Raw genomic sequence first — 23,133 nt, 5'->3', positions numbered from 1 at the left:
ATTACTTTTGAATAAATAAGTTTTACTATTTAAACAGTCTTTCTTTCTCAAATTCCTCGTTCTTTAAGTCGGTCTATAAGTTACTAGCTGCTGACTCCGCGCGGTTTCATCTGCGCGGTGCTCTTTCCCGTAGGAATACGGGGATAATATATATCATATACTTGTGGCCTATAGCCTTTCTCGATAAATGGTCTATCTAACACTTTAAGAATTTTTCAAATCGGACCAGTAATTCCTAAGATTAGCGCGTTCAAGCAAACAAACAAACAAACTCGTCTCCTATATAGTATTAGTATACTCGTAGATTTGTGCTCGCCAATCTGCACTGGAGCGGTAGGTCTAAGCTACATAACCCCTCGCCAATAAGAAAGAACGCCTAGGTTATATGATTAATTATTACAAAAGCAGTCATCATCATCAACATATCAACCGATGGACGTCCACTGCACGACGTAGGCCTTTTGTAGGGACCTCCAAACATCACGATACTGAGCCACCTGCATCCAGCGAATCCCTGCGACTCGCTGCGAAACACCTCGAGTCACTCACACACACACACACTCACTAATGACCTTGGGTGTAGGTTTAAAGGATCCTATCAAAATGCATAAACTCATCTTCCCAGCCCGACATGTTCTCCGTGCCCACACTAAACAATTTATGATCAATAATTACAACACATTATTGTACAAAATCTCTAACGCGATTAGCAGCGTGACGGTGTTCGCCCTGCCTAACAAAGAACTGAACTCAATCAAATACCCTCTTATTCATACCGTCACTGTTTTGTCTACTGTATTATAGTGGAATGAAACACGAAAGTTGTGCATTTTGTGCTAATATATTATATTTATGTACTAGTATATACAAATTTTACAGTTCCTGAACACACAACTCGACATTCTATACAATATTTAGGTACTTTTTATTGAAATAACTTTCTTTTATTACTATGCGACTCAATTAAATTAAAACAAATAGCCGCTTTAGTTCGTCTCAGTTTTGACGCGCCAGTGACAGCTATCTCTGTTATAAAATCTTTGCCAAAAGGCCACAGTAAGCATAAAAGTGTGCCCAACATATACCAGTCGTTTGGTCAATGTTTGTCACCACGTATTGTGGCAAACATCATTGAGTTATAGCCGTAAATTTCCAAAACAGAGTAAGCATCTTTATATTAACCTACTATTTTCAACTCTATTACATTGTTGTAAGTTCTAGTTTAGAATAGTTCTTATTGCGTTGTGCAACAAGGTTCACCAGTCGTTGTATTTTTTTTCTAGGCGAAACTAACTTCACGCTGACGTCAAACGAAGATGGCACGAAAGTCTACACGTGCAACGTTTGCAAAAACACGTACAAGAAACGCGACTCGTTCTACCAACATTACAATTATGTGCACCTCAAACTGCGCCCAAAGTTGCGGAGTTGCCACCTCTGCGACGTAAAAGTCCCCGGACGAATGCGAGCGTTCCACATGGAGTCCCACGGCTTGCCAGCGCCATCGTGCGGCGCTTGCGGCAAAAAGTTCTCTTTCCCCTGGCAAGTGTTGCAACACCAAAAGTTCCACCATTTAGGGGAAGCTCAGTACCGTTGCGAGTTGTGTGATTTGTCGTTCATGCGACGCACTGATCAAACGCGTCACCAAGCTAAACACACAGACGTCAAGCCGTTTAAGTGTGAAGTGTGTGGGAAGTGTTTCAAGTGGAGCCGAGGTTTGAAGACTCACATGCTAATACACAACAACATACGTAGTCATGTCTGTGGAGTATGCCAGCAATCGTTCGTCCAACAGAGCAGTCTGAAATACCATATGACTAAGAAGCACCCAGAAAATATCTAAAATTACACTAATATCAAGTTCTTTTGTGTAACATTATTTTAATCAATTATGTGAAACTCAGACTGCGCTCGAAGCTGCTGAGTTGCTATATCTGCGATTAGAAACACCCACGGTCTACTAGCGCCATCTCAATATTCATTGAGTTACTATGTACAACTAAAGAAGACACGAACAATCATTACTGCGGTCATTTCGCTGCAGGCTATAATACTATTTGACCAAGAAGCACATTAAAATTTATCTCAGTATTTGGTTATATTGTATATTATTTTTATAAATGTAGTAAACAACAACATATCAGTCACGTTTGTGGCGATGCTAGCAGTCGTTAATCTAACAGAGCAATTTGAAATACCATTTAACCAAGAATCACCCTGAAAATGTTTAAAAATTATGTTAGTACCAGCTGACGCTTGCGACATAGTGTTACAAGATCCTCGATTACAGGTGGTATCAACATTAATTATTTATGTTATTGTATTGGGAAGGTATCAGTGTTGGTGTAAATAAGACAGTATTTGATAACTTGAGCTTAGTTGTTTGTTAGTCAGCGTAGACACCGTCACGCTGCCAGTCGCGTTAGTAATTTTGTGCAATAATGTTTTGTGTTGTAATTATTGTTTATCATATATTGTTTAGTGTGGGCATAGAGAACATGTCGGGCAGGGAATGTGAGTGTTGATGCATTCTAAAGCAATCCCTTAAGCCCACTCCCAAGGTCACAAGTCCTGCGACCTGCACGACGTGTTTCCTCTACCACAATGATGGCACAATCACTGTCGCTGCTACCTGTCACGTCACAAAAGTCACGAAGTTCAGTTTTTCACAAATCCCGCGGGACCTTTATTTATTTATGGGGTAAGAAGTATTGTAGTATAGAAGTATAGTTATGCCTAGCCTATATGTTGTTGTTCAGTATAACTATTTTCCAAAGTCCCATTAAAGTCAGGCCAGCCGATCAAAATATTAGCCCAGATAAACAGACAGACAACAATAATAAAAAAACTATTGTATTTTATTATCATGTAAATAATTATAAGCACTTTTAGAAAACGAAGTTATTTTGAATTACTGAGTACTAATTTTATTTATATTTATTGATGTACATTGATTTAGCTTTCTTGTGTACTATTTTGTTAAATGTTATGGTCTAAATAAATATACGTAATTGATACTAATTTATTGTTGTTTTTTTTTTGTATTTCAACTAGTCAATCGGGATTACGACTTGAACACCCTGAAAATGTTAATAATCTTAATGTTCATGGAGTTACTATGCACTGTCAGAGAAGTCATTATCATCATTACTGCGGTTGTGTTACCTGCGGCAATATAGTTGCATTTTGAAATACCATTTGACCAAAAAGCACCCTGAAAGTGTTTGCATATTCCTTCCGCTTAGAAGCTTTCATCGAACTATTGATACTTCAAGAATATTGAATTTTAATAATAAGGAATATCCAACGGATTCTTCCTTTTTTAATAAAGTATAGAAGAATAAATATACTTTATTAAAAAAGAAAGAATCCGTTGGATATTCCTTATTATTAAATAATAGTCAGCGATGGCCTGTGTGTATATTTTAAATGGACTATTGTCGTACCTACTCCTGGAAAGTCCACAGGCTTTTTCGACTAGTTTAAGGAAAAAGTTAGTACTTTTTAAAATTTATTCTCTGTTATATGTTTTCTGAATTAAATAGAAATGAAACTAATTTACTATACATCGTTGTTATCAACATTTCGACTCACTGCTGACTTTGTGTCTCCTCTCAGAATGATAGGAGTTAGGCGAATAGACCACCACGCTGGTCCAAAGCGGATTGGCGGACTTCACACACACAGAGAATTAAGAAAATTCTCTGGTATGCTCATATCCACTGGGCTATCGAGGCTCTTACTTTACATACTCAATTACTATTCATACTCAACGTAAAATGATTCAATCTTGCTTATATGCACAAGGATAACACTTTTAATTTAATGCAAAGTATAAATAATTCTTGAACGTTAGTGCCATTTCCGCAAAGAATCACCCCATCTTAACCACGTGTACCCATAGGCAAAGACATAAAATGCAGCTAATGCAGTTTTCGTGTTGATTGTATTTTTTTTAATTCTCCGATCGTATCAAACAAATTCTGTATACAGGCTCCAGGGAATGTTGTTGTCATGTCAGGCATAATAAAGTCTTTGAATTTGAATTAGAATTGTATATTTTCTAGGCAAAGAGATAGAAGACTTCACACTGACGATGGAAGCGGACGGCACGAGAAGTTTCACCTGCAAAGTTTGCGATAAAAGTTTCAAACGGAGATGCCTTTTCCATCAGCATTACACACAAGTACATCTGAAGCGTCGACCGAACAAACTTCGGAGTTGCCATCTCTGTGATGTGAAGGTTCCGAAGCACTTGCGCGCCTTCCACATGGAGGAATGCCACGGCCAGCCAGCGCCATCTTGCGGCGCTTGCGGGGCAAAGTTTGCGTACCCCTGGCAAGTGTTGGAGCACCAGAAGTCCTATCACATGGGGGAGTACCATTGCGAACCGTGTGACAAGACTTTTTTACGCTTATCTGATTATAGACGCCACCAAATTACACATACTCGTTCGTCAGAAAGAGCTTTCAAATGTCAATTCTGCGACAAAGGTTTTAAGCTGCGGCACAGTTTTAATAAGCACATGTTGATACATAAATAGTGATTAAATAAAACTACATACTTGAATTTTTAAAATTCTTTTTAATACCAATAAGTAATATACTTGTTTTAACTCAAAAGTGTTTTATTATGACAAGTTAGCCCAGTGCATACTGTCATGGTGTCAACGATGAAGTTTGCTATCTCTGTGATGTAAATAGCAAAACACAACAATTGAAGTCCTAACGATTCCCACCAAGAATGTTACCAAAGACCCCTCGAATGGCAGAGACAAATCTTGAGCGAAGTCCCGGACTTGTGACCGATGGATGTAGGGTTTAAGACGTCTTTTAAATTTAGTTAGCACTCCCCTTTTCCACTTAACCCATTATCCCGGCCGATCCCAAAATATTCCATGAAGGATTATCTAACAAAAGGTGTGGACGGTTCGAACGCCAATACAAGAATTAGTTAGTCGCCTATATAGCCAGCATTCAGCCTCCCAATACTCTCCACCTAACTAACAGAACATTTTGTACAATCTCGGCAAGTGACGACACAGTTTTTTTGTTTGACGAGCTGTAATTGTTTGATATTGATGAAAAAATAAAATTATTATTAATATTTCCATTTCTGTTTTATTTTTAACTGCACTTCTATTTTTTGTAACCAATTTTCTTTTCCTTCACTTGAGTGAGGCCGGCAAATGATGTCAATCTCTTCAATATGCTTATAGCCAGCGAAATATAATGTACTAGCCGATTCCTCCCGGTTTCACCCGCGTAGTGTCCTTTCCCGTAGAAATACGGGAATAAAATATAGCCTATAGCACCCGGAGATATTGTAACTACACAACAATTTTTGAAATCGTTTTAGTAGTTTCGTAGCTTGTTCAATAATAACAAACGAGCAATCAAATCTTTCCTCTTAATCAAATTAGTGAGTATAAATATACTGCATTTACTTTAAAACTATAAGAAATTGTAATGTTGATCTTAAAAGAGCATCCTGCTTAGCAAAACCTGCCTTTCGAACCGGTGGTAGAGTCCTTACAAATAGTCAAACTTGCATTTTCAAAAGTGCTTGTAAACTGAGCCTACTTACTTGAAATAAATTAATTTTGAATCTTCGATAAACGAAAGCTGAAATACGTGTCTATACAATTTCGTTTATATACAAAATGTAAAAAATTTGCGCACTTTTCTGTAAAAAAAAATTAACACAAAAATAATTTTTAAGGTACGAAACCTGAGATCAACGCGTTCAACAAAACAAACAAAACTTCTCAGCTTTATATTACCTTTATTTTATAGATAACTTTTATATGATAAATTATAGTAAACTTGACTAAGTTAATTGTGTCTTTGAGACAATTATACAATAGGCTTGTTGACACATTTTTTGTAAAGAATCTTAGTCTATTCATTATCGTTCTACTAGATTGAAAAAATATCATAATCATATTTTTTTGAATATTTTTTTTTATTATTACTTTTTGACAATACGAGTTTAAACCCTATCAGCCATGACAGTCTCTATTTTATCTGTGTCATGACGTCACACAAACACTAAACCGTATAATGACTGAGAGAAGCAAAGAATCGGACATAAATTTGACTTTATTCGTCTAGTGACATCTAGTAACATTGTGACGTTACAAAATCGACTTCTGCGCTTTTGGAAAAATTGTAAAATACATAATTTTTTAATTGAATTTTATAAGAAATCTATATATCTCGGACCCTTATTCCATGTGCTATACGAAATGAATATAGTTTATATTCCATTTGATATGAGTCAACTACCTTAACTATAATAAAATCATCATCATCATCATCATTATCAGCCGATGGACGTCCACTGCTGGACATAGGCTTCTTGCATGGACTTCCAAACAAAACGGTCTCGAGCCGCCAGCATCCAGCGGCTCCCTGCAACCCGCTCGATGTCTTCGGTCCACCTATCCAATTATTTTGTTTGCCTTAATTTTTTTAGTTTATTTATTCTCTTTTCTAGGCGAAGTGATAGAAGGCTGCGTAGTCACGGTGGGCGAGGATGGCACCAAGCGATTCTCGTGCGAAGTGTGCGGCAAAACATTCAACCAGCGCAAACTCTTCAGTCAGCACTACCTCCACGTCCATCTGAAGAAGCGTCCGAAGCTGCGCGGCTGCCATCTGTGCGAGATAAAAGTTCCCGGACACTTGCGAGCCTTCCACATGGAGGAGTGTCACGGTTTACCAGCGCCATGTTGTGGCGCGTGCGACAAAAAGTTCGCCTTCCCCTGGCAACTGTTGCAACACCAAAAGTTCTACCACATGGGAGAGGCGGATTATCGTTGTGAACCGTGCAATTTGTCCTTCATACGTCGCAGCAAATATATGAATCATTTGATAAAGCATGGCGATTTGAAGGCGTATAAATGCGAGATATGCGATAAGTCTTTCAAATGGCGCAGCGGTCTGAGGACGCATATGTTGATACACAAGAATATACGCCGCCATGTTTGTAATATATGCCTCGATTCGTTCGTCCAACAGAGCAGTCTGAAATATCATGTCATGAAGAAGCATCCCAACATGGTTTAATGTTGCTATTTAAAAAAACAGTGTGTGTAAGCTCCGACGCACGAATGGAGTTTACTCGTTCAGATCCACTGTCTAAATAGTATATGTTGCCCCGCACCCTCAGACTAATTAGATAAAGACCTGCCTCACAAGACATTATTTTTCTGTCAAAGTATATGATCAACGATCTTATGCGATTATAAATACTGTCTCTATAGAATCGATGTTTCATAGTTTTCAATCGTGTCCGTCGGTTAAAAACCTCCGTAAAAATACCTTTTTGTGTACTTAAATGGTGTAAAAAACGAACAAAAACTGTTAGTTTAGTATAAGATATGTATTAAATCTAAGCTCGTTTTCTTTAGAAAATGGCAGAAAATTTTGTTCGTGAATTTGGTTGCGATACTAGTCCTTATGTATTTAGTCTGAGCCCGCAGCATACACTATGTACGTCTCAATACATACACCTGAAAGGTGCGCAGAATAGGTTGCACACAAAAAACGTAACGCTGTCATTCGTTCATCGAAATTTACTGCCCATATTTTTTATACCGGGGGCTATATATGAAAAATCGATTCAGGAGTAAACTCCAAAAATTTCTTAGTAAAAAAAAAATGGATTTTAATAATTCTTGTTACATAATCCTAATTGAAAACCTCAGATTACAGAAAACTCCAGATGGTGTGATCGCGCGTAGGAATTAAGCTGTTTAAACTACTTTTTTTTTGTAGTTTCACGAACAAGCTATTTGTCACTCTGTATGCCGTGTACGTGCTATACAGGTACAATTTTTGGACACAATGCGTGCTTTATAACGACGACTGAACGCGGCTTCTGGTGTTTTCTATATTCTGAGCTGAAAACTAACTACTATAGTCTGGCAAGTTCGTAAATGACACTCCTCTGATATGAGGGTGACGAGGGGAAAGATCATCAGTCGTCGGTTTTTCGTTCATCGCTACACGTCCCCCGGCCCGCGCGGCCCATCGGGAGTGTTACGAACGAAGTTGCCAAGCTATAACTAGAGATAGGACTCGTTTATTTAATAAAACAGTTTGAAATAACGCGTCATGAAGAAACACCCCGACATGGTTTAGTGTATTGTTATCTGATAAACGCAGTTTTGTATACATACAGGAAGAAAATTTTTTTAGTGCGGATATTTTTATATTTTGTACATAAACAAAATTTAATGATCACGTATTTTTTCTTTTTTTTTTAACTCAAAAATAACAAAATTATCGTTAGCTAAAGTTATTTACTTTTGAACAGAATTTTAGGGTCACCCTATTGTGCGTTTATTTTATTTTCGTTTGATACCTAAAGGACGTCACCAGATCACTTTTAAGCTGAATATATCTTGTTTAGTAATAATATGTAACATTATTTTGTTATTTTAGAGACATAAATTAAAAAAAAAATTACATAAAATGTATCGAACTGTTTGTAGATTTATATTCTATTAATGATACAGAACCACGAAAAAAAATATCCGCACTAAAGACCGAATCACCCTGTATAAAAATATTAGTTGAATAAAAACAATTATTTACGCATTTTTTCTTTTTATTTTAAAACTAGCGGCTTCGTCCGTTTGAAATTCAGTTTTTCACAAATCCCGCGGGAACCATGGATTTTTCCGGAATGAAAGTAGCGTATGTGTTAGTCCAGAGTAAAATCTATTTCCATTCCAAATTTCAGCCAAATCGCTTTAGTAGCTGCAGCGCAAATGAGGAACAGACCTTCAAATCAAATCAAAAATCATTTATTTCAAGTAGTCTCAGTTTACAAGCACTTTTGACACGTCAGTTGACTATTTGTAAAGATTCTACCACCGGTTAAGATTCTACCTTCGTATTTACACACAAACTTTTGCCTTTATTAACCGACTTCAAAAAGGAGTAAATTAAAGTAAAGAACTTAAATCAAGACAACACCGGCTTAGCACCGCCTTCATACTGATCAGCAGGTAGAACATATTATGATGTTATTTTTCGCTTTTTAGTTTACTGGTTACGTTTTTTGGTTTTGAAGTCGGTTGTATTTTTTTTATTAAAATTTTTATTATAATATTAGTGCGATTGGTGGAATGACACTAAATATATTATATATATTAACAATTAATTATATATTACAAACACATTGTAAGACTTAATATTCCGAGAGATGGTAACATTTCAAGTAGGTATTTTAACTGCCTCTTTAGCTGATGTGGCTTCGGATCTCGATCCTTGGGCTCAAGCTGAGAAACATTTATTACGTTTGTAATACTCAGGTTTCTAATTTTGCACCAATCACTTTGCTCGGGATTCAAAGTTAGAATCCTTCGCTTTGCTCGGGATACGAAGTTAGAAAGTTAGAATCGTTTGCTTCTTCGATATTCAAAACCAGCAGTACCGACCGTAAATTTTTCGGAGCTCTGCAAAACAAATAATTATTAACTCACCAACATTATTTGTGGGAGTTCCAATATGAGTTTACAAATCCTGCATCGTACAATTTTAAACAATCTTTCTTTCTAAGGGTAGCATGTTTAAAAAAGTACCCAAATCTATACATAATTTTCTTCTTAGAGTGCAAGAAGGTCGGCAAATATTTTGGCAACTTGAATTTGGACACAGCAGTCCCAAATAGTGATCGAGTGCTTTTATTGTACCACTGGCGATGGTTTTTAGACAGGATATTGTAATAATATAATAATAATCATTTAATCTCTTAAAACATTTACGTAACATGAAAAAATATTGTGCATATGATGTTTGTATAGATAACGATATTATCCATCTCTTTCTAGGCGATAATGACAAACCCTACACGGTAACGCAAAACGAGGATGGCACGCGGAGATTCAAGTGCGAGAAATGTGAGAGGACATTCAACACCAGTACGGAAGCTCGCAATCACGACATGTATGTTCACTTGAAGATGTCACGCCCCCAGTATTGCCGCTGTCACATCTGTCACGTCAAAGTGAACAAACGAGAAAGAGCTTCTCACATGGAGACAGTACATGGACAAGCACCGCCAACTTGTCGTGCTTGCGGCAAAAAGTTGCTATCACAGGCTTCACTACTCCGCCACGAACGACTGTGTCACATTCGACAAAAGCACAAATGTGACAAATGCGATCACACTAGCCTAAACGAAAACCAATTGAAAACGCACAAGAAGATCCACGAACAAGAGAAGCCGTTTGCTTGCGCTGTGTGCAAAAAGGCGTTTAAGTTTATGAAGACTCTGACAAAGCACATGTTGCTGCATTCGAACGCACGGCCTCATGTGTGTCCTGTATGTAAGCGCGCGTTTGTTGAGAAGGCAACTTTGGGGTGTCATTTGACTAAAAAACATCCTGAAGTTAAAGCGAGCGTGACAGGTAAATATATTAGATGAGATATATATAAGCATGGTTAATTTATTTTTATTTATATTTTAAAACCTTGGTAAAAAAATGCAACTAAATTATTACAAATGTAAAGTTATGCCTTATAAAGTTTGGGGTCGACCATTCAATCATTTAGGGATATGAAAAATAGTTGTTGGTCGATTTCCAGACCTACTCAATGTGCACACAGAATTTCACGAAATCGGTCCAACCGTTTCGGAGGAGTTTGGTTAACCCAAGTGAGAATTTTATACATTAAGATAATCATCCTATAAACGACGCACAGATTTCCCGTATTTTTTCTTGGTAGGTAGTAATTTTCATGTGCTTGTCGCAGCGTCGTAGTTCGAGTTTGTTTATATTTAAGTACATATCAAACGTAGCGTGTTCAAAAAAGTAGCGTGCAGTGGTGTTAACTATATGACCAACGACGAGAAATATAGACAAAATTTTCCAATGGCGTCGGAGTTGACCCAGTACAATCTCTTTCGTACCAACGGAATAAAAGAGATGCACCGCCATTATTTGAATATTGTCTATTTATATTCACAAGATTATCTCGTTGGTCGCATGATATCGCCACAGGTAACGGTATTTTCTATATCTTTCTAGGAGAAGAAGAACCCTTCACGGTGAAGCAAAACGAGGACGGCACGCGATCGTTCGTGTGCAACAAATGTAACAAGTGCTTCAAGAACAGCGAACATGTCCGCGGTCACAACATGTATGTCCATTTGAAGGTGCCGCGCCCACAGCACATACGCTGCCAAATCTGCAACATGAGAGTGAGCATACGAGAAAGGGTGTCCCACATGGAGAAAGAACACGGGAAAGCAGCGCCAACTTGCGGGGCATGCGGCAAGAAGTTCCGATGCCGATCCAGCTTGATGCGCCATCTAAAACTCTACCACATGGGTGAGAGAAACCACAAATGCGACAAATGCGACTACGCCAGCCTCACCGCGTACAATTTGAGTATGCATAAAAAGAAACACGAGGAAGTGAGGCCGTTTGTCTGCCACATATGTAAGAAGTCGTACAAATGGAAGGCTATTCTGAAAAGGCATATGTTGATACATCTGGATATACGCCCTCATGTGTGTCCTGTTTGTGGACAGGCGTTTATTCAGAAGACTAGTTTGCAGTCCCATGTTAATAGACAGCATCCTGGAATTAGTTTAAAGTAATAGACTACGAAATGTAACACATACGATATGTCTATCTATACTGAGTGTTTGGTTTTGAAGTGTATCTTACTTAAATATTCTTTACTCCAAAATATTGTACAAGTATTCTGAGCATTCATTTAAGTTTCTAATGTATCTCATTTATCTAATAGTGATATGAGGAAAATAAATAGTTGCATACAATAAAACGTGTTTTATTTATTGGTATTACATGTTTTTCATCATCATCATCATCATCATCATCATCATCATCATCATCATCATCATCATCATCATCATCATCATCATCATCATGCAGCCGACGGAACTCCACTGCAGGTTATGGGCCTTATGTAGGGACTTCCAAACATCACGATTCTGAACCGCTTGCATCCAGCGAATCAATGTGACTCGCTTGATTTATAGAATTTAATTAAATAGACCACGAAACATAACAATTTATCTATACTCACTGTTTTTTATTAGCAATACCGTACCGTACAGTATTCTTTACTTGCAAGTTTATTTACAAGCTATGATTTGAATTTGTAACGCACCCAATGGTGATATGCGTGAAATAGCTGCGTACATTTTTTTCTATTTGTACTTCAGTAAGTTATTATATTTATACTTTACTTAGTAAGGGTGGCTTTACTAAGTTATACTCGTATAAGTACCGTATGGCAGACAGACAACACTGAGCAGAGTCCCAGACTTGTGACCATGGGTGTAGGGTTAAGGAATTCCTTTAAAACTAGTTAACACTCCCCTTCTCCGCCGGTGTTGCCCTCCCTGCCAAATATCGAACACTCTACTATGGCTGAACTATAACTGACCACTACAACTCCACATCTCTAATCAGTTAACCCACCAACTCAAGCTCAAGTGATTTAAGCTGCGAGCGAACGCTCCCCTGTCTTTGGTGTCACCCTTTGCCCACAAATCCACCAAAAAACGATTGGCAAATCATTGTCATACACTACCAACGACAAATAACCTGCCTTCCGAACCGGTGGTAGAATCTTTACAAATAGTCAACTGACGTATCAAAAGTGCTTGAAAACTGAGCCTTTTTGAAATAAATGATCGTAAGGCATGGCATATCCAGTTTCAATTCTTGCGATAGTTGGCAGTTTCTTAACGAGAGTCTAACGCTCATGATTGGACTTTCCGATAAGCCACAATACATCGAAGGTATTTCGCAGGTACTTTTACTAAAACACTGGTAGCTTCTTGATGAAGGAGGCAGTGTACTTTTTTTTTTTTTTTTTTGTGTAGTGTACTTATTTATTGTAATATTTCACTTTATACTTTAGTAACGCATTAAGCACTATAGACTTAAATTTACGTAAGTAAGGCCGTTTTGGAAATTAGTGGTATGTCACTATTTGCGGTCAATTGGTTCCAGACATTATTGTGCAATCGTCAGCATGTGTACGCTTGGATATAGTATGTAGATAAGTTATCTTCGTTTATAGTATGTAGATAAGTTATTTCACTTAACTCTGGCGTGCCTCAGGGCGGAGTTCTCTCTCCTCTTCTTTTCTGTCTGTAGACACGCACTTCGTCGGTTTTTTGCTTTATATGTTATATCGTGTGTGAATAAAAATTTGTTCATCTATCTAATAGCATTAATCCAGACATAATTGTGCAATTGTCAGCTTGTGAAAGTTTTTTTTAATAAGTTACCTATCTTCATTTATTTCACTTAACTCTGGCGTGCCTCAGGGCGGAATTCTCTCTCCTCTTTTCTTCTGTCTATAGACACGCACTTGGCTGGTTTTTTGTTTTATGTTATCACGTGTGTGAATAAAAAGTTGTCCATCTATCTAATAGCCTGGTAATTAATTATTATTAAAAAATATGTTTCTCTGACCGGTGTTTGCAATACATAGATAATGACATATTATAAAGATCAGAGGGGTTTTGAAATCAATACTATGTATTATTCACCAATAAGACACATATATATATTACACTTCACTGCTATCACTTTGTATTATACATCAATACAATATAGATATGTCACACTTCAATCGCAATCACTTGGCACTTGTTGCCTCTTCGATAGCAAATGAACGAATACCCCGCAAATAAGGAACCGATAGCTTTTATACCTTGTATCATGACAATATCTCAATTTATTATTTACAAATGTCAAGGTGTATTTCCTGTCATGATACGTCAATGTACCGACGTATCATGACGTATCATGACTTAGTAGGACCAATATTTAAAATTTGCTAACAATATGCTATCTCTTTTTAGGCGAAAATGAGGAAATCTTCACGATAAAACAAGACGAGGATACACGACCATTTAAGTGCAAGAACTGTGATAAATGCTTTAAAACAACTGCAGATGTTCGCACACACGGCAACTGTGTTCACTTGAAAAAGCGTCCACAGTATAGTCACTGTCGTATATGCAACGCACGAGTGACTGCACGTGATAGAGCGTCCCACATGGAAACAGAACACGGAGTACCAGTGCCTACTTGCGGTGCTTGTGGTAAAAAGTTCATCGCTCCGTCAATACTCTCGCGCCATAAATGCAATCACACATGTCTAACCGCACAGCAATTAGATGTGCATGCAAAGATTCACGAAGTACAAGGACCGTTTGTCTGCGATATATGTAACAAGTCGTTCAATTGGAAATCTAATTTAAAAAGACATATGTCGATACACTTGAATATACGCCTTCATAAGTGTGATACTTGTGAGCGGGAGTTTCATCGCAAGGAGAGTTTGCGATGTCATATTACTAGAAAACATTATGGAGTCAAAACGGAACCGAAAGGTAAATAACTTACTAACTAAAAATAAAATATGTAAATAATTAAAGGTACTTGATTTTTATTTTATATAACTTCTTGAGATTGAATTATAATATATTTAATCAAATAAATATACAAAAAGAATTTATCGAAATGGGAAAATTTTGAAATCATAACCTTTTGACTATTTAGTAGACTATGGACCTGTTTCGCCCAACCTAAATTCACCAACAAAAAAAAATACATCCTAAAGACGGTTGTAATTTTTATTATTTGCAAGATTAATAAATGCAACGATGAAAATAGTATATTTAGAACGGGTAGTATTAGGGCTTATTCGTAATTATATTTTATAAACTGAATGTGGTGCGGCTTATAATACAATGTTATGTGCCGTTTCACACTATACTTTATCTAATGTCATGTCTATAATGATATCCTCTACTACTTTCTGGCATGAATAACTAAGCGCTTTCCTAATTTATTTTCTTTTATGCCGATACTCATGCATAGGTTGCTATCAGCCTAATTAGGGTTTTAAAATAAAGAAGAATTATTTCGTTGAAAGCGTACATTTATAGATAATCTATCTCTTTCTAGGCGAGATCTTCACGCTGAAGCAAAACGAGGACGGCACGCGAAAGTACAAGTGCAAGAAATGCGAGAAGTGCTTCAAAAGCACAACAGAAGTCCGCACGCACAACACTTTCGTCCACTTGAAGATGTCACGCCCAAATCATGCCCGTTGTCGCATATGCAACGTGGAAGTGAGCATCCGCGACAGAGTGTCTCACATGGAGAAAGAACACGGCAAACCACCGCCCACTTGCGGTGCTTGCGGCAAAAAGTTCACAACTCCAGCACTACTTTTGCGTCACCAAAAACAGTTTCATTTGAGGGAGAGGGATCACAAATGCGATAAATGCGACTATGCTAGCTTGACAGCTTACCATTTGAATTTACACAAAAAGATTCACGAGGAAGAGAGAGAGTTTGTTTGCGATTTGTGCAATAGTTCGTTCAAGTGGAAGAGTACTTTGACAAAGCATATGTTGATACATTTGAACATACGCCCCCACAAGTGTCCTGTATGTGAATATAGGTGTATTCAGAAGCCAAGTCTGCGGAGCCATATTAGTAAAAAACATCCTGAATTTCGAATCGCAAATAACAAAATATAACTAAATATCAGCGATGAAGAGTCCATAAAAGCCGATTTCTGCCGGGTTACCTTTTAAAAATCCATAATTACTTGAATATGTATGGATGTGTGAGAAACCTATCAAGACCATGAAAACCATGGATTTTTGGGATAAAAAGTAGCCTATGTGTTAATCCAGAGTAAAATTCCATTCCAAATTTCTGCCAAATCGCTTCAGTAGTAGCGGCGTTAAAGAGTAACAAACATCCAAACAAACACACATCCAAACATCCATACAAATTTTCGAGTTTATAATATTAGTAGGATAATTTGTTTTTAATGTAATTACACACACATTCCTAAAACATCAATTTCAATGTATTTTAAGATTGTTTTTAAATTATGAAAAATCTGTAATAAGCTATACTTTAAGGAAATTTTGTATAATTTTATGTGTAGTAACGCTGTACATTTTTCTTTATTTTTCTTTACAAATTACAATAAATAAATAAATATACTAATTTCACTTAATACTAATATAAATCTTATCTTAATCTTAATCTTGTCTTAGTTTTTAATCTATATTTATACTGGTCGAATTCTATACAATTATTCGCAAATTTGAGATTTTACTTAAACCAAACGTTACCGTGGCATAGTGTATTCCTAGCGCGATCTAGAATCTATACTTATAATACGAATTCAGTGTATTTTATACATTCTGTACATTGAAGATATTTTGAAAATTTATTAGGGCATTATATAATCGATACTGAAGCTAAAAATATTTTTTTTCGATTTTTTGTCTGTCTGTCTGTTTGTCTGTTTTTGTGTGTTTTTTTGTTATTCGGACATCACGCTGAAAGTACTGAATAAATTCAAATGAAACTTGGCACGGTTTAAGACCATAATACGGAGAATGTTATAGGATATTTTTTATTGCAAAAATAAAATAAGAAGGGGGTGAAATAATGGTTGAAAGTATACATTGATAGCCACGCGGACGAAGTCGCGAGTGTTTGCTAGTCAAAACTAAAGTAGTTGAAGCATCAAAAACCACTTTGTCATGTTTGGCACAACCTTGAAAAAAGATATTGATTGAAGATATAGATTAAAGTTAGTCATCAGCTGTTGTGTTTTTTGAGCTCCCCTCGCAATGCGCCTCGCCGCCCAACCTGCTCTGCAACAATAACATTTATTATCTGTTTATAGGAGAAGATATCGAAACCGTCTGGCTAGACGACGGCACGCGACCGTTCGAGAAATGTGGGAAGAGGTTCAAAACCAAACAAAATGTCACCCTGCACGACGCTTACGTCCACTTGAAGATGTCGCGTCCACAGAATTTCATCTGCAGCATCTGCAACGTCCAAGTGACAGAGCGCACCACATGGAGACGGTGCACGGAAAGCCAGCGCCATCTTTCGGCGCGTGCGACAAAAAGTTCAACTGTCCGGTGGAACTTTTTCGTCACCAAAAGCAGTTTCACAAAAGGGAGAGAGATTACAAATGCGATGAATGTGGTTATGCCAGCTTAACTGCGTGCCATTTGAAAAGGCACGAAATGATCAAATGACCCACACAGAGGAAAGGCCGTTTGTCTGCGATGTGTGTAATAAGTCGTATAAATGGAAGGATATGTTGCTAAGTCATATGTTAGTACATTCGGATTTACGCGCTTATGTGTGTCCGACTTGTCGACAATCGTTTGTTCAGTGGTCGGATTTGCGGTACCATATTAGTAGAAAACATCCTGGAGTTAAATAAGATTTATAAAATACGAAATAAAAAAATGTAAAAAAAGAGTGTAAATGTTTTTTTTTTGCAGTACCATCTTCAAGATGGTAGTGTACTCCAAAATATTCTGTGTACCTAGTGGGAGTTTACAATGTTTTCATAATGTTATTATGGCGTTAACGTATACGCGAATTTATATGGAATTGAAACAGTTGTGCAGGAGTTCCACTAGATGGCGCTGTTTCTATCACTAGAAAAAAAGAGCTCTCTGAGCAATTATTTAATTTTTTAACGCATCGTAATGAAAAAAAAACGTGTGAAGCCGGTGCAACTCTTAAAAAAAACACGCGTCTTCTTGACATTCGCATATACAAACTTTTTTCATAATTTGTATTTCAAAATTTAACACTAACAACAGTTATGTAAATTACTATAATAATCAATAATCTTAATATATTAAGAATATATAAGAATAAATACTGTCATCTTATTTCTTTAGTTTTAGTTTTTTAGTTTTAGTTTTATTATTAAAAACATAAGACACGATGTTCCGTGCTCTGCGTGCCTACAATAAAACATGTTTGGGATATTTGTGACGGGTACGACACCGTCGTGTTATTTTATTAAAAAAATTTAACTAATTTGCAAATTATGTATTAAAAATGCATTGCATAACCTTCCCCTGTCGCCAAGTGGCACGTCGATTCTCTTTCTACGATCGCAAACGTTTCGATAACTAGAAAAATGTTTGGGAATGACAGATCTTGATCACATGACCTGTCGATAGCGAATGTCATTTCCATACATCTTTCTAGTTTTCTTCCTATCCTTCCTTTCTAGTCTATTTCCAACCAAAATTGAAAATGCAACATTGTTCGAAAAATAGGGTCGTGTTTTAAAAACACTGTCGTGTGAACTTACACTTGGGAATGTATTTGTTGTACTTTTTAACGTCCGTTAAAAAAACTCTCGTGCGAATGAGGTCTAAGGAATGGTTTTTTCGAAAAGAGAATGGCGAGATTGCATGTATTTTGGGACTAGCTGATAGAAGACGCGTGCGTAATGGAAACGTATTAATTGTTGTTTGTCGGGATTAAACTAAGAAATAAGTAAATGGTAAGCAGTCTTAAAAAGCAGGAAAAACGGATATACCTTAAATTAATAGATACCTACCCTATTTATACATAAATGTGACAATACTGACATACAACTCGTGATTGCTTCATAAATACGACGGACGACTTTTTTTGTTAATAAAATGTACTTCTTTTCTTTTGATTCCAATATAATCCAAATATTGACAATAACAAACAAACAGATAGCATTTACACAGACTTTCAGAAGGCTTTTGATAGAGTGGACCATAAACGGCTACTTGAAAAATTAGCATATAACGGTATACGTGGTGATCTGTGGCGATGGTTCAAATCGTACATAACAAATCGCACTCAAACAGTGATTATCAGTGGTTTTAGCTCAAAGACGGTTGTGATCACTTCTGGCGTACCTCAAGGATCAATATTAGGACCACTTTTGTTTATTTTATTCATAAACGATATTCATAAATGCTTCAAATATAGTAACTTTCTTCTTTATGCAGATGATCTTAAAATATTTAAAACTATAGAAACACCAGATGATCACTCCCTTCTACAGGCAGATTTAAATAGCTTCACGGCATACTGTTCTGAAAATAAATTAAGCTTAAGTTTAAATAAATGTAAACATATAATTTTTACTAAAAAAAAAGAATATTAGCAATGTAACATACTCACTTGATAGTGTTAGCCTTGAAAAGGTTGACAGTATTAAGGACTTGGGAATAACGTTGGATTGTAAATTACATTTTGATATACATGTTCAAAACATAATTAATAAAGCATATAGAATGTATGGTTTTGTAATGAGAGCAAGTAATGGTTTTAAAAGAACTGCAACGTATTTACATTTATACAAATCACTAAATCGTTCTCAATTAGAATACGGTGTTTGTATTTGGAATCCGTTTTATGATAAATATGTAAAGAGCCTCGAGACAGTACAAAAAAAATTTCTACGCAGGATGCACTATAAATGTACTCGGAGTTACCTTTCTTATAACCAACTTCTTGAAAAATATGATATACTAGGCTTAAAGTGTAGACGAAAGCAACTCGAAGTCATGCTCTTGTATGATTTATGTAATAATAAGTACGATTGTGTAGCCCTAACGCGCAAAATTTGTTACAAAGTACCACTCAGGGCTCGAATGCGAAGTGTTCGAACGCATCAGCTCTTTGCTACCACCAACTGCCGTACAAATGCGGGCAAACGTTCTCCATTATATAGAATGACGCAATCTTACAATGAGTGCTTCAATAATATTGATATTTTTTCTACACGTGTAGGTACCTTCAAGAGGTTGGTTATAAAACGCTTACAGAGTTTATAGCTATTAGTTAATTAATAATTTAGTTTTAGTCTATAGTCTTTTCTTTCATCCATTTTTTTTTATTCACTTTTCAATTTAATTTTTTTTTAATTTGTTTGTAATAATTTTATATAAAGTATTTAGGTACGTAGTAGTCTACTTTATAGTATTGTAATCTGTGGTTTCCGAAGCTGGTGTCATAGTTATAATTTTTATTTATATTACTAACATGATAATATGATTGTGTACTATGATGTTGTTTGTAAGCCCTCAATAAAATAAAATAAAAATAAAATAAAAAAAATAAAATAAATTCCCGTTCTGTAAACTTTCAATATTTTTTTTACAAGCATCTTTCAAAATAATAGTTTTAATCAATACAAATTTATGAGTGTACGACACTTCAGAGTGTTACTCCCACTTTCGCCAACCTCCTTTGATCTAAACATGCTCACCTAACGTACTAACAAATCAATTTCAAATGAAAGTTTTTGAAGCTTTTACAAAAAAATCTTCTCTGCCCTTGAATGCTCAAAAGTAAACTATTAATTAATAACATCTTTCATCTTTTTATAGGCGAGGATAACGAGACATCCACGATAAAGCAAGAATACAAGGAGACGCGACCATATAAGTGCAAGAAATGTAAGAAGCGCTTCAAAACCAATTCAGAACTGCACAAGCACAACACTTACGTCCACTTGAAGAAGCCCCGTTCACAGCATGGTCGCTGTCATATATGCAATATGCAAGTGATCAAACGTGAAAGAGCGTCTCACATGGAGACAGAACACGGACGACCAGCGCCGACCTGCGGCGTATGCGGCAAAAAGTTCAACTGTCCGTCAGATGTTTTAAGCCATGAACGACGCTGTTTCAAAACACAGAACTTCAAATGCGATAAATGCAATCACGCATGCACAAACGCAAATCAATTAAAATTGCATAAAAAGATCCACGAGGAAGAAAAACCGTTTTCCTGCGATGTATGTAAGAAATCGTTTAAGACAAAGGGTTACGTGTCAATTCATATGTTGATGCATTCGAATGTGCGCCCTTATGTGTGTCCCCATTGTGGGCGGTCGTTTACTCGCAAGGAAAAATTAAACGGTCATCTTACTAGAAAACATCCTGAAGTGAAGTCGGCCAGGAAAGGTAAATATGAGATGGTTGCTTAAATTAATTCAAGGTTTAATAACTTGTTGAAATCTTTATCCTTAATAAACTACTATTATATATTATGAAATAAGGAAATATTGAAAAGCATAATCCTTGCACGCACGCACATCGCTCCGAATTCCCAGCAGGTAGACTCTTAGATTATTTAATCATTATTCGTAGCCGGTAGCCGGCACCAAATATTTCCATCATTTGTCGTAGTACGTAGACGTTCCAAATATTCCTATTGTTTGTCGTAGCACGTAGACGTTCCAAATATTCCTATTGTTTGTCGTAGCACGTAGACGTTCCAAATATTCCTATTGTTTGTCGTAGCACGTAGACGTTCCAAATATTCCTATTGTTTGTCGTAGCACGTAGACGTTCCAAATATTCCTATTGTTTGTCGTAGCACGTAGACATTCCAAATATTCCTATTGTTTGTCGTAGCACGTAGACGTTCCAAATATTCCTATTGTTTGTCGTAGCACGTAGACGTTCCAAATATTCCTATTGTTTGTCGTAGCACGTAGACGTTCCAAATATTCCTATTGTTTGTCGTAGCACGTAGACGTTCCAAATATTCCTATTGTTTGTCGTAGCACGTAGACGTTCCAAATATTCCTATTGTTTGTCGTAGCACGTAGACGTTCCAAATATTCCTATTGTTTGTCGTAGCACGTAGACGTTCCAAATATTCCTATTGTTTGTCGTAGCACGTAGACGTTCCAAATATTCCCATCATTTGTCGTAACCGTGAGAGAAGCACCACATATTCCCATCATTTGTCGTAGCACGTAGAAGTTCCAAATATTCCAATAATTTGTCGTAGCATGTAGACGCTCCAAATATTCCCATCATTTGTCGTAGCATGTAGACGTTTCAAATATTCCCATCATTTGTTTTCCCCAAGATTGAAATCTCATCAGTTGTCGTAACAAGTATACGCTTCAAATTTTCCCAACATTAATTTCCCGTATTGGGGCATATATGGAGCTTTCCAAGACTAAGAAATCAAAAGGGTTCTTCTCAAGTGTATTTTATAAAACTTTGGCTCTTTAATTCTTAAGATAATAGAATTTTCTATCTCTTTCTAGCTGCGGACAGCGAAATCGTCACCCTTAAGCGAAACGAGGACGGCACGCAAAGTTACATGTGCAATAAATGTGGGAAATGCTACAAAACTAGCACCCAAGTCCGCGTACACAACACTTCAGTCCACTTGATGAATGCTCGACAGTATAATTGCTGTAAACTCTGCAAAGCACCAGTAAAGATAGGTGAAAGGGCGTCTCACATGGAGGCAGTGCACGGCGTACCAGTGCCAACTTGCGGCGCCTGCGGAAAGAAGTTCCCGAATACATGCTTACTTTTAAGACATCAAAAATTCTTTCACATGAGAGAAAGAGATTACAAATGCGATAAATGCGATTACGCAAGCTTAACAGCCTTCCATTTGAATATGCACAAAATGTCCCACGAGGAAGAAAGACCGTTTGTGTGTGAAGTGTGTAACAAAGCGTACAAGTGGAAGTCTGTATTGCGAAGGCATATGTTGATACATTTGAATATACGCGCTCACGTGTGTCCGGCTTGTGGACAGTCGTTTGTGCAGAAGTCAAGTTTGCGGTACCATGTTAGTAGAAGACATCCAGGAGTTACTTCAGCTTAATTAAATTTACTTATCAAATAAAGTAATCCTATCCCAATAATATACTGATTGTTTTATTGTTTGACTGAAAACTGAGTTCGCTCGACGATTCACACCATATGTCGAAAAGTCTACAACTTTGTTGCAAGGTCCTGTGATCTTTGCAACCTCTCAGTAAATCAGGCAAGTCTAACAATAACAAATTGGTTAATAAGTTAAATTTATACAGACACCGAAGAATTACTCAATGCAAATATGAAATAAGCTAAAATAATTGTGTACACCTATCTAACGTTTCCGCTTACTGTTTTACTTTACTTTTCTTTTTTGTAATGTATTTCTTTTTGTAATGTAGTCCTATTTATTGTAATTTTTGTCATTAGTGCTAGTCCAACGGAAAGCATTAGAAAATCCTACCTGGTCTCCACGATACAGATCAATCTAGTGTGGAGACCACAGGCAATGTTATGGTTTTTTGTATATATTTTTGGTCAATAAAGATTTTTTTTTTTTTTTTTTATTTTTGTACTACAGTACCATTTTCTAGATGATATCTACTGTACTTTAAAATATTATATTATAAGCAATGATTTTATTTTTTAACGCATTTAATATCGGTATGAAGAAAAGCTTAAAGTATTTTGGACTTCCAGTGCTGTAGT

General features: G+C 36.6%; 1 protein-coding gene across 5 annotated transcripts in view; it reads left to right on the top strand.

Moving 5' to 3' along the window:
* The window catches only part of LOC112047134 (zinc finger protein 320), an 86,615-nt gene that overhangs the window by 55,081 nt on the left and 8,401 nt on the right, over window positions 1-23,133 (top strand). The window contains exons 6-7 of one of the 5 annotated variants that reach the window (XM_024084110.2): window positions 20,239-20,817; window positions 21,918-22,984. The exons of 1 other annotated variant lie outside the window; for it this stretch is intronic. In XM_024084110.2, the coding sequence (XP_023939878.2) occupies window positions 20,239-20,817; window positions 21,918-22,492 (1,154 nt within the window). In that variant the 3' untranslated portion in view covers window positions 22,493-22,984. Of the gene's footprint in view, window positions 1-6,498; window positions 7,334-9,841; window positions 10,421-11,041; window positions 11,805-13,863; window positions 14,398-14,974; window positions 16,031-20,238; window positions 20,818-21,917; window positions 22,985-23,133 lie in introns of those variants that run through there. 3 more of the 5 variants (XM_024084111.2, XM_024084112.2, XM_024084127.2) reach the window with 3 other exon arrangements.

The sequence above is a fragment of the Bicyclus anynana genome, chromosome 26 (genome assembly GCF_947172395.1).
Source record: "Bicyclus anynana chromosome 26, ilBicAnyn1.1, whole genome shotgun sequence".
Classification (NCBI taxonomy): domain Eukaryota; kingdom Metazoa; phylum Arthropoda; class Insecta; order Lepidoptera; family Nymphalidae; genus Bicyclus; species Bicyclus anynana.
Note: the sequence above shows the minus strand (reverse complement) of the source record. Positions and strands in the feature narration are given on the sequence as shown.